The sequence below is a fragment of the Fukomys damarensis genome, unplaced genomic scaffold (assembly GCF_012274545.1).
Source record: "Fukomys damarensis isolate Sample0158 unplaced genomic scaffold, DMR_v1.0_HiC HiC_scaffold_16, whole genome shotgun sequence".
NCBI classification, from domain to species: Eukaryota; Metazoa; Chordata; class Mammalia; order Rodentia; family Bathyergidae; genus Fukomys; species Fukomys damarensis.
Window position 1 is genome coordinate 50,565,640 of NW_022900928.1, and position 13,893 is coordinate 50,579,532.

At 32.3% G+C, this 13,893-nt stretch overlaps 1 protein-coding gene across 1 annotated transcript in view; it reads right to left on the bottom strand.

Moving 5' to 3' along the window:
* Nucleotides 1-238: 238 nt before the first annotated feature.
* The window catches only part of Pgr (progesterone receptor), a 46,363-nt gene continuing 32,708 nt past the window's right edge, over nucleotides 239-13,893 (bottom strand). The window contains exons 6-9 of the mRNA XM_010642088.2: nucleotides 9,320-9,464; nucleotides 7,390-7,520; nucleotides 3,223-3,380; nucleotides 239-503 (exon numbers count right to left, since the gene is read on the bottom strand). Of these exons, the coding sequence (XP_010640390.1) occupies nucleotides 348-503; nucleotides 3,223-3,380; nucleotides 7,390-7,520; nucleotides 9,320-9,464 (590 nt within the window). The 3' untranslated portion in view covers nucleotides 239-347. The remainder of the gene's footprint in view (nucleotides 504-3,222; nucleotides 3,381-7,389; nucleotides 7,521-9,319; nucleotides 9,465-13,893) is intronic.

The window sequence follows — 13,893 nt, forward strand, 5'->3', positions numbered from 1 at the left end:
TCTCTAAAATAGATTTAAAGATTAAATGTTAGGTGTAAAGGTTAAAAATCCTCACCTAAGTGGTACAAAATAATATAGATAAGACAGAGCTTACTTCAAGTTTTAGTACTTTTTCATTCTTGTAAACTCAAATAAAATATAAGTACACAAAAACACTTTAAAAATTCTACTTCAGCTTTACAAGGCAAAATTAGAATCTCACAATTTTCACATAAATTTACACTGTATGATATGTTATAAAGGTAAGGCTTTCAGAAGAATTTCATAAAAACTAGAAACCTCATAATCTTAACCACCACAAAAATACATACCACAAAATTTAAACTTTTGAAAGAAAAATACGACATTCATTTTTTATGAAAGAGAAGAGGTTTCACCATCCCAGCCAGGATCTTGGGTAACTGTGCAGCAATCACTTCAGACATCATTTCTGGAAACTCAACAGCCAGTGCCCGCGACTGGATGAATGTATTCAAGCAGTATAGATGGAGCTGTTTGACAAGCTGTTAGTTTAAGAAATGGAAGGGAGGCAGGTAAGAAAAATAATAAATTCATATGCTACTCAAATACAACTTAGTTTTCTACCAGTAGAAATACTCATCAAGATATTTTATTCTTACCAAAATGAAAATAATTCCCACCACTCTCTAAAATAAATGAAAAATATTATATACTCATGATGGAACATTCTGATAATTTGAAAAGGTTTAAAGAAATAAATGCTGTCCATTTCCCACAAGATAAGGTGAAAATTTGTTGTATTTTTGTTACTTTTGTACAAATACACCAGCATATACAAGTAGATATACAATATTATACATGCACCATTTCAAAATGCAACTATTTCATAAATATTATCTGGCTTTTCTACAGTGTCTTGACTCTATGTCAGTAATTCAACATAATTAATTTGTATTTTATTAAAGTAATTTATATGTATAATTTTAAAAATCAGATACTGTAAGATTTATAACAGAAACAGCATCTTCAGCAACCACAAAATCTAGCATCTTCCAAAATGTCTTTCTAGTCTCATTCCAGCTCCACAGATACAAAAACTGTAGTATTTTTCGCCTGTGCCTTTTAGTATTTATTGCTCTTTCTAATATATTCTGCCTTCCAACTTGACATTATTGATTGAGGATTAGAAAATCGGAATTGAAAAATAGGGTTTAATTCCTTTTTTATACTATACATGTCACTTCTCAATGAGATTTTCTTCTCCCAGTCACTACATAATTACACTGAATTTTTTGTGGAATCAATATGCAGCATTTGTATTCCAAAGATTTGGATTAAAAATACTGGATCAAATTTTTTTTCTTGAACAACTTGTTTTAATTTTACAAGAGATAATCACTTGTGTTCATTTGTTTGTTTCCTATGTATTTGCCACAAGGTGTGCCAAGTTCTCTGACAAAATTGTACAATAGCACCTCAATATGTATATGCAGGCCGACAATCTCCTAGTTCCGTTTTTCCCTGAACTGGGTTGTCTAGAATTCTTTGTTTCAATCAAAACTAATTATTGCTCTGTGTGGTTACTGTGTTGCAGCATTACTTTGCATCTTAGTTAGGTCTACTACTTCTTTGGCTTATTGTTTTTACTTGTTTGATGGCTTTGCTAAATATATACACATATATTCTTGGAAAACTTTCTTTTCTCTCAAAATTCTGAAGGCATCATTCCATTGTCTTCTGGGTTCCAGTGTTTCTGTTGAGAAATCTAATGCCATTCTGAACGCTGATAATTTGTATGTGACTTTTCTTTGTTTATTAGCATATATGGGATATTCTTCTCACTCTTGATATGCAAAACTTTTATAATAACATACCTTGGCTTAACTGTGCTGTGCCTGTGAAGTGGGACTTTACAGTTAGAAAATTCATGTCCTTCAGTTTTGTCAACTTTTATTACTACAATTTTTTTTCTTAATTCTTCTCTTTTTTTTTGGTACCAGGGATTGAATTCGGGTCCTTGCACTTGCAGGGCAGGCCACCAAACTGCTGAGCTAAATCCCCGGCCCCTTAATTCTTCTCTTTCTTAATGGAAATTCCTATTAATTGAATGGTGGAATTCTCTCAATCCTTTGAAATCTGTATCTCTTTCTAATTTTCCATGTTCTAATTTTAACTATTTTTTTTCTCAGCAGTTCCTTTATGTTTTATCCCTTTTGTTGAATTTTAAATTGCTGACCTTTTATATTTAATTATCTAACAGTATTTTATTGCTAAACGTTCCTTTTTTAATATCTTCTATTCTCTTTTCTTGGACATAATATCATTATTATTTATCTGAGTATCTTAGTTTTTTTTTTTTTTCTGTTCTCTTCACTGGTGCTTTTTCCTTCAAGTGCTTTTTTATGCTTATTTTTCCTCTAGGTTTTTTTTTTTTTTCATTTCAAAGACTATTCTCAAACAGCTCATAATCTTGGCAGTCTCTTCATATTCAGGAGTAGGGTCTTAAAAGTTGACCTGATGAGTGGATAGCATTTTTATGCTTTCACTGTCATTTTAATGTGGTTTCTAAACAAAGCAGCAATAAAGCTTGTATTCAATATGTCTTGACTAATAACATATGTCTTGTTTTACTAATCCAGTCCTTGTGTTAGGCTTTTCTGGGTATCAAAGTAGACAGGAAAAAAAACCCAGAAATAATTAAAAGATTTTAAATTTTTACCTAATTTTTTCTGTAAGATAAATTCTAAAAAATGGAAACTTGAAAAATATGCAGATATGAGCTTTTCTGTGCATTGCCTGACTGCCCACCAACAATGTTATTTACAGTTCACCTAAAATGATACATCTTACTTTGCACATCCACACTTTTACTGTATATGCAAACATTTTTCTAATTTTAAACAAAAATATTTTAGGACATATTCTGGAAAATTATCGTAATTCTTGTTGGCCATTACATTATCCCCAGGTTAAACAAAACACTAGTGAAAGGATACTTGAGTCCCTTACATTGAAAATAAAAATATACCAGTGATGAATGTAACTGTATTGTATGCCTAAAATGTACCAATAAACTCAATGAGAGAAAAAAAAGAAAATAAAAATATACAATATAAATTCTTAGTGTGATTCAAACACTCTTAAAATTCAAGTACAAATATGAAGTTGAAGAAACAGTATCAATAAAAACTTTTATTTAACATTTAAAAGCTAGAGAAATTTAAATAATAATAATTTATATTCTGGAAAACAAATACTTACATCATGCAAGCTATCAAGAAGTTTTGTAAGTTGATAGAAACGTTGTGAACTAGAAACAACTCCTTTCTGCCTCAAACCAATTGCCTTGATGAGCTCCCTAATGTAGCTTGATCTCATCTCATCAAACTGGTTTTGACTTCTTAATCCTTCCAAAGGAACTGTAAGGGTATAATTACAAGTGGCAATTATGTTGACACTAACATTTTTAATATAAATGTCTGCGTAAGTGATAATTTCTTTTGATGTGTAATTCTAGATAAAATACATTAAACAGGAAAAAGTGCCAGTGATAATGAAAGGACATGTAAACTTCTAATTCTGGAAGAATACACAAACAAAGGTATATTAAGGAATATTACAGATTATCTATTTAAGTACTGTATCAAGGAATTATGCATTTAACTTAGCATTTACTAAAAAAAAAAAACCCACCATTACTCTATAATCCTATATCAAATACTGGTTTGATTTGGCTTATAGTTTCTGCATTTCAGGTCTTTCTTTTCTCTTTAACAAACGCTTGGATTTCTTTATAAAGTTTTTTCTTTTTCATAAAAATCTCAAACATTTTCTTTTTTTTTCAGGTACCAGGAATCTAACTCAGAACCTTGTGCTTTCCACACATGCATGGTGCCACTGGGCTACATCCCTGGCCCTGCAAACATTTTCATTGATATTATTATTTTTGAATAATATTATCTTTTGTTGTTGTTATTTTAATACTGCTTCACTAATTTTTCTAATACTTTCTATTGATATGAGAAAAACTATTAATATCTGAATATTTCTTTTACATCCAAATACTCCATGTTCAATTTAAGCAATTTTTTCATGGACTGTCTTTTATTGGTATGCAAAAAATACTACATTAAAATAATATTTTTATTTTCCACTTTCTAATAGTTGTAGCTCTCATTTGTTTCATAATTCATTACATCATGCAATGTTTACTGAACAATATTTGATAATAATGGTGGTGGATATTCATATTTTATTTATTTGTTTGTTTATTTATTTTTGGTACTGGGGATCAAATTTAGATCCTTGCATGTGCGAGGCAGGCGGTGGCACCACTGAGCTATATCCCTGGCCCCATAGTTTATTTTTATTTAATGTGAACACCACTCATACCTATTAGATGCTAATTAGTAATTTAGATACTCACTTCTGAAATTTTTAATTCCTATATTCAGATTTTAGAGATAAGTACTAATTGTATGTTTATATTACATTGTTAACTTTACCACTATTTTTCCCCTAAAAGTTTCAGGTCCTTCTGTTATCAGCTAACATGCCCTGGTTGATTTCTCCAGCAGCTTTACTACTAATCTCCAGTTTCCTTGCTTAATTTTGCTTTGGCTTCCCTTATCTTACAAACAAACCTACAACCTTAAGTGAACCACCAATTCTTTTCTGTAGCCACATCCAGATTTCTGAGAAAATCACATCTCAAAATTTATATTACTATATATATGTGATCGTGACCCTTAGCAAAATTTCTATTAAAAAATGCCTTTAATTTAAAGGCAACTGTATATATTCAGCATTGAGAAAAAAATCTTTAAGAAAAGTTTCTATTTCCAAAACCCTCTTGGAAATCAGACCACTCCTCTTGGAAAAAAAGGTCACACATAAGACCCAAAGACAAACCCAAAAGTTAATTCTTTGTTTTGAGTTTTCAAATGTTGAGTGCAGAATGTAAGTTTTGTTCATTTGAAAACAACTGTATATACATCTGTATGTCTGTATATCTATAATCTCTTCTCTTAAAATATTTCACAGAGAAGTTATTTCAAACTTTCTCCATCTCTAAGGTTTCCAATAGAAACCTATTTTCATTCACTCTTTAAGAATGTACAATTATTTTTCTTAATTTTTTAGTAAATTCTTTTATTAAGATTATTGTGTAGTTTGTAGGAAATAACAGTAAAAGTATGTGTTTAACCTGCCATTTGTTCCTAGAAATATGTATTTTATTGTTTTATATTTTAGTTTTTAATAGTAAATAGGAATTTTAACTTTATAACACATCATCAAATTTATCCTTGCAAATCTTCCCATTGTGTTTCTTTTTATAATGTATTTCTTTTGTGAGATTTGGAAATAATTTACTGTATGTATCTTATAGTTTGTCTTAATGATTTCAATGTTTAAATTTAACTCAATTATCTGGTATTTAGATTAGGATATGATTTGACATAGTCAAACTAACTTTACTTCAAATATAATGCTATTTTTCTCAACAATTTTTATTGTGCACTAATTGACTTATATTGTTTTAGTATGGTATTTATGTTGTAATATATGCTTTTCTGGCTTGTTTAACAATTCAAAGCATTATTGTGGCATTCTAATTCCTCTCATAGTTTTGTAATGCTTATCTACCTATCTGCTTAGATTTAAAGATGAATTTCCAATAGCTCTTCCAAAATCTTCTCCCCACTGCCAAAGTCTCGTTATAGTTTTGATTAATGTACATGCAAAACATAAGTGCTATTGACCAAATATTTTTACTTTTCCTTCCTCTTGACGTGGTAAATGGCCACGAATCCTGCTTTCTACCACATGTATGTGAAAGCCACATCTACTTCTCCTTCACACTCCTCCGGTGGTGGTGGATGATTACGCCAAGATGCAGCCTTTGTTTGTCTGAATTCCTGAGTGACAACAATGAGCACAGCCTTCTGTTGGTCCGCTCTGGACATACAGAGGGCTTGTGTGGTGCCCCAACATAATGTATTCTATCCATAAATACAGAACTATGTTAATTATACTAATGAAATTGGGAGATCTGGGACTATCTGTGACATAACTACTGTATGATTTATTATTCTCAAGCAAACAAGGACAGGAATTAATTACTGTAATATTAAATTTATTTCAGTTAACTCTCTTAGCCAGTGTCATTTATATTGTCTTTGTTCAGTCTTCTTTCACCAAATAAGGATTGAAAATCTTTGTTTAAAACAGGGTTCCCAAGAGTGGGGAAATCGGTTGTGGATCATTAGATTCCATATAGTTGTCTTTCACATAAATTCCATAAGAAATCTTGCTTTTTAAGGAATTAGATCTTCTGCCTGTCCTCCTGACCTGCATCCTCCAGCCAGTTGAGATTTCTGTTTCTACAAGCAAGTCTCTGCAAAGATGCTGCTGAGCAAGACACTTGCCTCACCTCAACCGAAAATCTTAGCTCCCTGTGGCTTTCCTGCAAATCAGTGACTCAAGAAAGCATCAATTTGTACATCTTAAGGCTACACCTGCCTATGTGAGGAAAGGACATAAAAGACAAATAACTGTAGTTTTTTATTATTTATAAAAGTTCCCTTCCCTCCCTTTCCTTTCCCCCTTTTCCCTCCCTCCCTCCCTTCCTTCTTTCTTCCTCTTTCACGTTTCCCACTCAGATCCTTGGGAATTCAATGAGGTAGAGGTGAGTGTTCCTGTGTATGAGGAAAGTGACATGGATATTTTATTTATTCTGTCATTCTGGTGATCAACACTATGTTTTACATTACCTCACTTCAGCTAGGCTGCACCCCCCAGTTTCTTCCACGGTTAAGGGGGGGCCCACGGAATGTGGGTAGAAGTGATGTACAGTACATAATACTTGCAAGTTTTGCCTCCAAACCATTCCTCACTCAGTGCTCATTTCTAGTGAGATGCAATGAAGGACTCCAGGATACAGGAATGACTACTTCAAAGAAGTCTTCATTTTTCTTGTTAGTTCTCTGGACTATGTGTAAGTGACAAACATAAATAGTGTACTAAGCTACACAACTTTGCAACAATTTCTAATAACAGCCTATCCTGATATAATGAGAACCACTCCAAAGTGTGTGTTTTATATAGTAAATACTTTGGGAGGACGGAGGGGGAACCATAGTCTGTATTTATGTAATATTAATTAAATTAGGTGAATATGAAAAGCATAGTTTATCTACAGTAAACTGGCTAGAAAATTTTAGTATTATAGGTAGATAAAATATGAAAAGCATCAAGTAACTTTATTAATGTCTCTGATAACATATTGGATATTTCTTCTGGGCAGTTATAATTTAAGATTTATACCTTATAAATAATTGTATGATCATATTATTATGTGAGCTTTCATTAATGAATTGAAAATTGAGAAACAAGTTATCTTTTATTAAGTTACTTGTACTCACTCACTTGTATTAAGAAGAAGTAATACTTTCATACAAAGGAACTCTTCATGGCTCACTTGAAGCTTCACAAACTCCTGCGGGATCTGCCACATGGTAAGGCATAATGAATAGAACGACGATTCTTTCATCCGCTGTCTAGCTCCACACATAAACATACACAAAAAAGCAACAGGAAAAAAGTCTCAGCCAGTTTATATAATATATCATGGAATATGATTTTAGTAATTATTTCTCATATTAGTGAGTCTGACTACTATATTTAGTAAACAAACTTAGTATTTGGAATTTTAAACATCTTTAAACTTTTTCATAATAGGTATTTTGGGGAGCAGTACTAGGATTTAAACCCAAGGCCTTTGTCCTGAGCTACATCTCCAGCCTTTATTTTTGAGAAAGGGTCTTGCTAAGACCAAGGCTGGACTCAATCTTATGGTCCTCCTGTCTCCAGCTCCCCAAATACTGGGATTATAGCTGTGCACTACCATGCCCAGCTCTGGAACCAAATTTTTGAGGTTAACACAATAACTTTTAAAGCATAAAAAAATATTAAATATGTATTGACCAGGCAATATTGTTTCTCTTTCATTACTAACATTTTAAATACTGTGCTCATTTTGGCAGCAGATATACTAAAACTAGAACATTTTAAATACCTAAACCAAGAAAAAAATAAAAAAGTCATAGGTTTTGACAATGTGATCTGAGGCATGCTTAGAAATTTTTTCTTTATTGATAATTTTTCCACACACACACACACACACACACACACACACCTACATGGATATATACATATATGATATGTGTAGGTATATAATGTTTGGTTGTGAATGGGAGACTTATTTCAACAGAATGTAATTACACTGTGATCTTTTCTAGGGGAAATGTATGGTGCTATGTAAAAGAATAAAAAGGAACATTAGCAAGAATTAAATAATTGACAAGGTTAAAAACAAATGCTAATGATAGTAGATACATACATAGGGTATTTTTTCAGCCATGAATTCTTTTATAAGTCCACATTAGTAAAAAAAAAAAAAAAAAGGCTAATAGGAATAGTGAACGGAAGATCAGATTTTTGACTCAGAAGAGTTAAGGTTAATCCTGCCAGATTCTTTGGCAGGTTACTGAATTTTGAAACTCAGTTTTTCAAACTGTAAAGTGAAGGATGAAGATTCCCTGCCTATTTTAAGGGGCTTTCAGAAAAATGAAATTACATATATGAAAACTATGAACTATGAAGACTTAAATGAGTGTAACTTATTTAATTGAAATACCTGTGTCAGCATTTGCCATTGGAACAGCAATATTACCATGAAATGATTCATATTTATTTAAATGTGATATATAAAAATAATTATTTAAATACAATTAAGCAAATTGAAATATTTATCTTTCAATTTTAAAATAAATTGCCCATCTAATTTTTCTTATAGGAAAAAAGATATTTTTACTTTTCAGAGTTAAGCCAGTACTTTCAAAATGACATGTGTAATTTATTTCATTATCTTTATTAGTACTATGGTATGAAACTTTATAAACCTAAACATTTAATTTGTGGGGAGGGTACCAGGGATCGAACTCAGGACTTTGCGCTTGCAAGGCAAACAGTGGAACCACTGAGCTAAATCCCTGGCCCTAAACATTTAATTTTTTCTTTATGTATACTTGTTGATATGATTTTGAAGAATCTAACAAACTTTAGAGAGCAATATATATTGAAACTAAAGGAAAATTTCAAAATACAAAAATTCCTGATAGAAATGATACAATCTTACTAAGATTATCACATCAAGCTATATCCTCATGTAATTCTGAGAAATCTTTCAGGAAATTCTATTATTTAGGATATTAAATAAATGTATGATCATTTATTGAAATAAAATTTTCAAAATTATCTTACTCATGATAATAATAATAAAAAAGTTACTACTTACTCATTTAATACTAGATCAGGTGCAAAATATAACATCTGCCCACTGACATGTTTGTAGGACCTCCATCCTAATGCAAAAACCATTAAGCTCATCCAAGAGTACTGAATGAGAGTTATCTGGTCATCAATATGTAAGTTTCGAAAGCCTACAAAACATTTAAAAATGATCACAAAGACATATCTTGAAATGTGGAAAACACATAGGAATATGAAAATAGAATGTTAGTAGGATTTCAATCTCAATATTTTTTACCCTAAAACTCAGGAAACATTACGAAGAATATAGCATTAAAATGGAAAAAGGGCTCAACTTTGGGAGTGACTAAAAGTTAATCACTGTGATTTAGCATTTCTGGGAATACGCTAAGTGAATCAATCATCCATCACAAATTTAGACAGCACCCTCCTGGAGAGGGCACCATGCCAGGCACCATGTTAAAGAGTTAGGGTTATGAAGATGAGTAAGATCCAATCCTTGCCTTCAAACGAAGCTCACAACTCAACAGGAGAGTCAAACACACGAGATCTGTGACAGAGAGGTTAAAGGGTATATACAACAGTGAACCAGAAAGCAGGCCAAGGAAAACTTCCTAATTGATAAAGAGAATACTTAGGTGGAATATGTCCAGTTTGTTAAGGTCTCTCAATCTTAAGACAATTTAAACATAAATTGGTTTTAGTTTGTAAAATCACTGCTTTCAATGGTGCTATATCTAATTTTCCTTTAACATCACTTGTCTTGGAGATGTAAGCTTGGATCAGATTATGAATGGCCTCATCTATTAAGAAGCAAAAGGGGCCGGGGATTTAGCTCAGCGGTTCGGTGGCCTGCCTCGCAAGCACAAGGACCCGAGTTCAATCCCCGGTACCAAAAAAAAAAAAAAGAAGCAAAGGAAGGGACACAGCTTTACATGTTATAGATGGGTCCTTGATACCTATGTGGGAGATATTTTCAGGGGGGTAAGTTTTGAAGTTAAGGGAGCTATTGCCAAATGATAGGTGAGTCGATAAAAGCTTGAAATAAGTCAATATACAGGCATTGAGAGTTCTCAGAGAAACATTTATGTACAGAGTAAAATAAAGGAGACTTAGCAAGTGGAGGTAGGCATGAAGAAGGACTCAATTTATCTTTCAGTTATCCTCGAAAATGCTTTAGTAATAATGGCATTGGTGAGATAAAATACTGTAATGGAGGAGAAACAGACTAGGGAGAAAAGTGTATTTGGACATGTATGAGGGACTTCAGAAATACCCAGGTATCAACCAGGCATGTGAACAAGAAGGAATGGGGAGACATCTGCGCTAGAAATATAAATACGTACTATATTCACATCTGACTGTAGATGAAACAAGGAAAGTAGGTTAAATATTTTATTAAAGGTTAAGAGAAAAAACATGTAAGTATAAATAGCAACCATTATTTTGATGCTCTCTGAATGACACGCTTCTCCTAAAGTCCACTGAGAAACATTTATAAGTGACTTATTTCAGAAAAAAAACCAAAGCAAAACTTAATTCATTAGACACCAAGGGCAAAACAATCTAATTTCCTGACTACATTAGTCATCTAAAGATAGCAGCAGAAATTTTCTCTCTACTCCAGATGGTTCTACCTTCTTGTGACTAATAGGAAGACTGCTACTCTCTTCTTAGAACTCCTCATCTTTACTGGGACCCAGAACAGCTCTAGTGCATATTCGTAACTCAGGGTGCCACAGAGGTGTCCCTCTCAGGGGTGGAGAGTAGGAAGCACGAAGCACTGCTCAGTGTCTAACCTCCTTCCCTGTCTCCCTTCCTTTCCCTTTGTGTACGGATTACCACTGGTTGTAGTCTAGTGACACCAAGTGTCCAACCTGCATACCAAGGAAGCTAGCTAAAGCCTCTGCTTTTCTGGGCTTGTGGAACACGGACTACCAGGACAGCTGAATCAGAATCAGTGAAGGAAACATAAAGATACAGTTATTTATTCTGAATAAGGGTGGTGGTAGAATACAGTGGCTGTATTTATAATGCTGTTTTTTTTTTCCTTTAGAGACACCTCAGTTTCTGCCAATTTTTGATATTGGTCCTCTAACTTCTATTTAGTGATTACCTGATGTTCTTCAGCACTTTTATGAGTTTTAAAAAATTTTAATATGACTAACACTTTTTTTTTCCTGGTACTGGGGATTGAATTCAGGACCTTGCACTTGCGAGAGAGGCACAGCGCCAATGAGCTAAATACCCCGCCATGTTTTTATTTTTTAATTTTTTTCCGCTTTTAGTTTTTGTGGGCATCTAAGTTTTCTGATTTATTTATGTGCAGAAAGACCCTCTAAATAACGACCCAAGAAAACTGGCATGTAATTTTCATCATTTTATTATCATATGTCTTAAATATACTGTCAAGGGCATATCTACATAATACTCCTTTTAGAAAAAAATTGAGTCAACACAGCAAGTCTAGAAAATAAATGCTGTTTGTCAATTGACTGTTTAAAAGATTTTTAAAAGTGAGTTGTTAGTTCTTTGGTAAATATAGAATAACTCGATAAAAGATCAATGAATTTGCTCAATTTTTTCAAAGGAAGATTTTTTTTTAAGGAAGGCATATATTTTGCTGTCTGTTATTAGCTATCCTCTTTAAATTAGAAGGAATTCTGGAGAGAAAACCTAAGTTCCCATCCCAACTCTATCCTTAATTAAAGCCATTTTGGGAAAGCATTTTCTTCATAGTAAGAGAAAAACAATAATGATAACTAATTCAATTACTCACTATAAACTCATATGGGATATTTACACATGTTGTAAAGCACAATACAAATATGTGTTATTAATCTCTCAATGGTTTTTATAGCAGATCTGCTCAATAGAGAAGCTGCTGTGTGAAAGACATGACAGAAAGTCTCTAATTTTAAAATACAATGAAACTGAAATTATATGTCATTTTATATTATAGAACCTGTGTAACAGAACTAAAGTAAAAATGTTAGTAATGGCTAGTAATGGCAATAAGTTCAAAGGATAAATATTCTATCTGGGATACATTTCTACAATTAATTAGTTATATTAAAAGATTAATATAATAATAATATAATAATATAAATTCCTGAACCATATTTATTATTCTCTAAGTCTTTTCATATTCATTTTTATAGCTTTCTATAGAAAACATTTTAAAATACTTAAGTATCTGACATAACTATGCTATATTTTTCTACTTTTATTTTATGTTAAACACTAGCTAGTTTTATAAAAATTATATAAATTTATACAAGCCATTCAGTTATTCTTTTTTAAAAAAATAGGGATTCTGTTTATATTTACATTCACTTTTCCTTAATGTTTGTTTTTGTCTTTTTACTTTCTGTTTTGGTTTTGAATTCTGGGATTATTAATGACTTGAAATAAAGGAACACTTCTTATAATAAAAGGCAAACTTTATCGAAATATCTTAAAATGTATCTAATTACCAACATTACTAGAAGAAAATATATTTCCATTTTACAGAATAGAAATCAGAAAATAATGTCTCTTTATGTCACCTTTTGGAGGGCTTATCTGTGATAAATGTACAAGGTGATATTATGTGAACATGCCTTGTATAGAAGAACAATTTTTTCTGTATTAAATGAAATATTACATTGCTTTATACAGAAATAAAAATGGGAACACTGAGATCACATTCCAAATGGTGATAATGATCAGGTAAATTTAGTATATTTGAGATGATGATCAAAATGGAAAAGAGAAGTGATGAGTAGTCACTCATTGTCTTTATCAACAGCATTAAAAAAAAATCCCCTTGCTTTTTTTGTTTGTTTGTTTTTTTGTTTTTTTGAGACAGGGTCTCACTATGTAGTTGAGACTGATCTGGAACTCAATATGTATCCCAGGCTAGTCTTGAACTCAGAGTGATCCTCCTGCCTCGGCCTCCCGAGTGCTGGGATTACAGGCAAGAGCCATCATGCCGGGCTTTGCCCTTGCTTTTTAAATGACTTGACAACTCCTGAAACACGTTACTAGCTTTCCAATTTTTAATTCTTAAAAATATTAGAAGAAACAATACATCAAAGAGATGGCATGTATTACACTACTTCCAGAGTTCTGATACAGTACACAGGGTGTACTTCAGTTTAAAAAAAACAAAAAAAGGACCGGGAAATTTAGCTCAGTGGTTCCACTGCCTGCCTCGCAAGTGCAAGGGCCTGAGTTCAATTCCCAGTACCAAAAAAAAAAAGATCATGAAATTGAAACAGCTAGTGCAAAACAAAGGCAGAGTATTATATATTCAAGCACTTTCTGACACAAAGCAGGGACTTTCACATAAAATATGAACTCTGAAGAGGACAGAGAAGCTTCAGTATAATGCGTGTAACCACCATCATGTGTTTGATGACTTCAAAGGCAGTGTAGTTCTCTGTCCATCCATTCCATTCTTTAAATTTCTAGAAGTTATTTTTAAGTACCTAACTGAGGTGAAGCATTACAGTTTCCACAGCACAAAGATTACAAAGATGGTGTTTCTGCCTTTAACACATATATTCTCTTGAGACAGACATAAAAGAACATGATTTTAATTCATAGTGTCAGTGC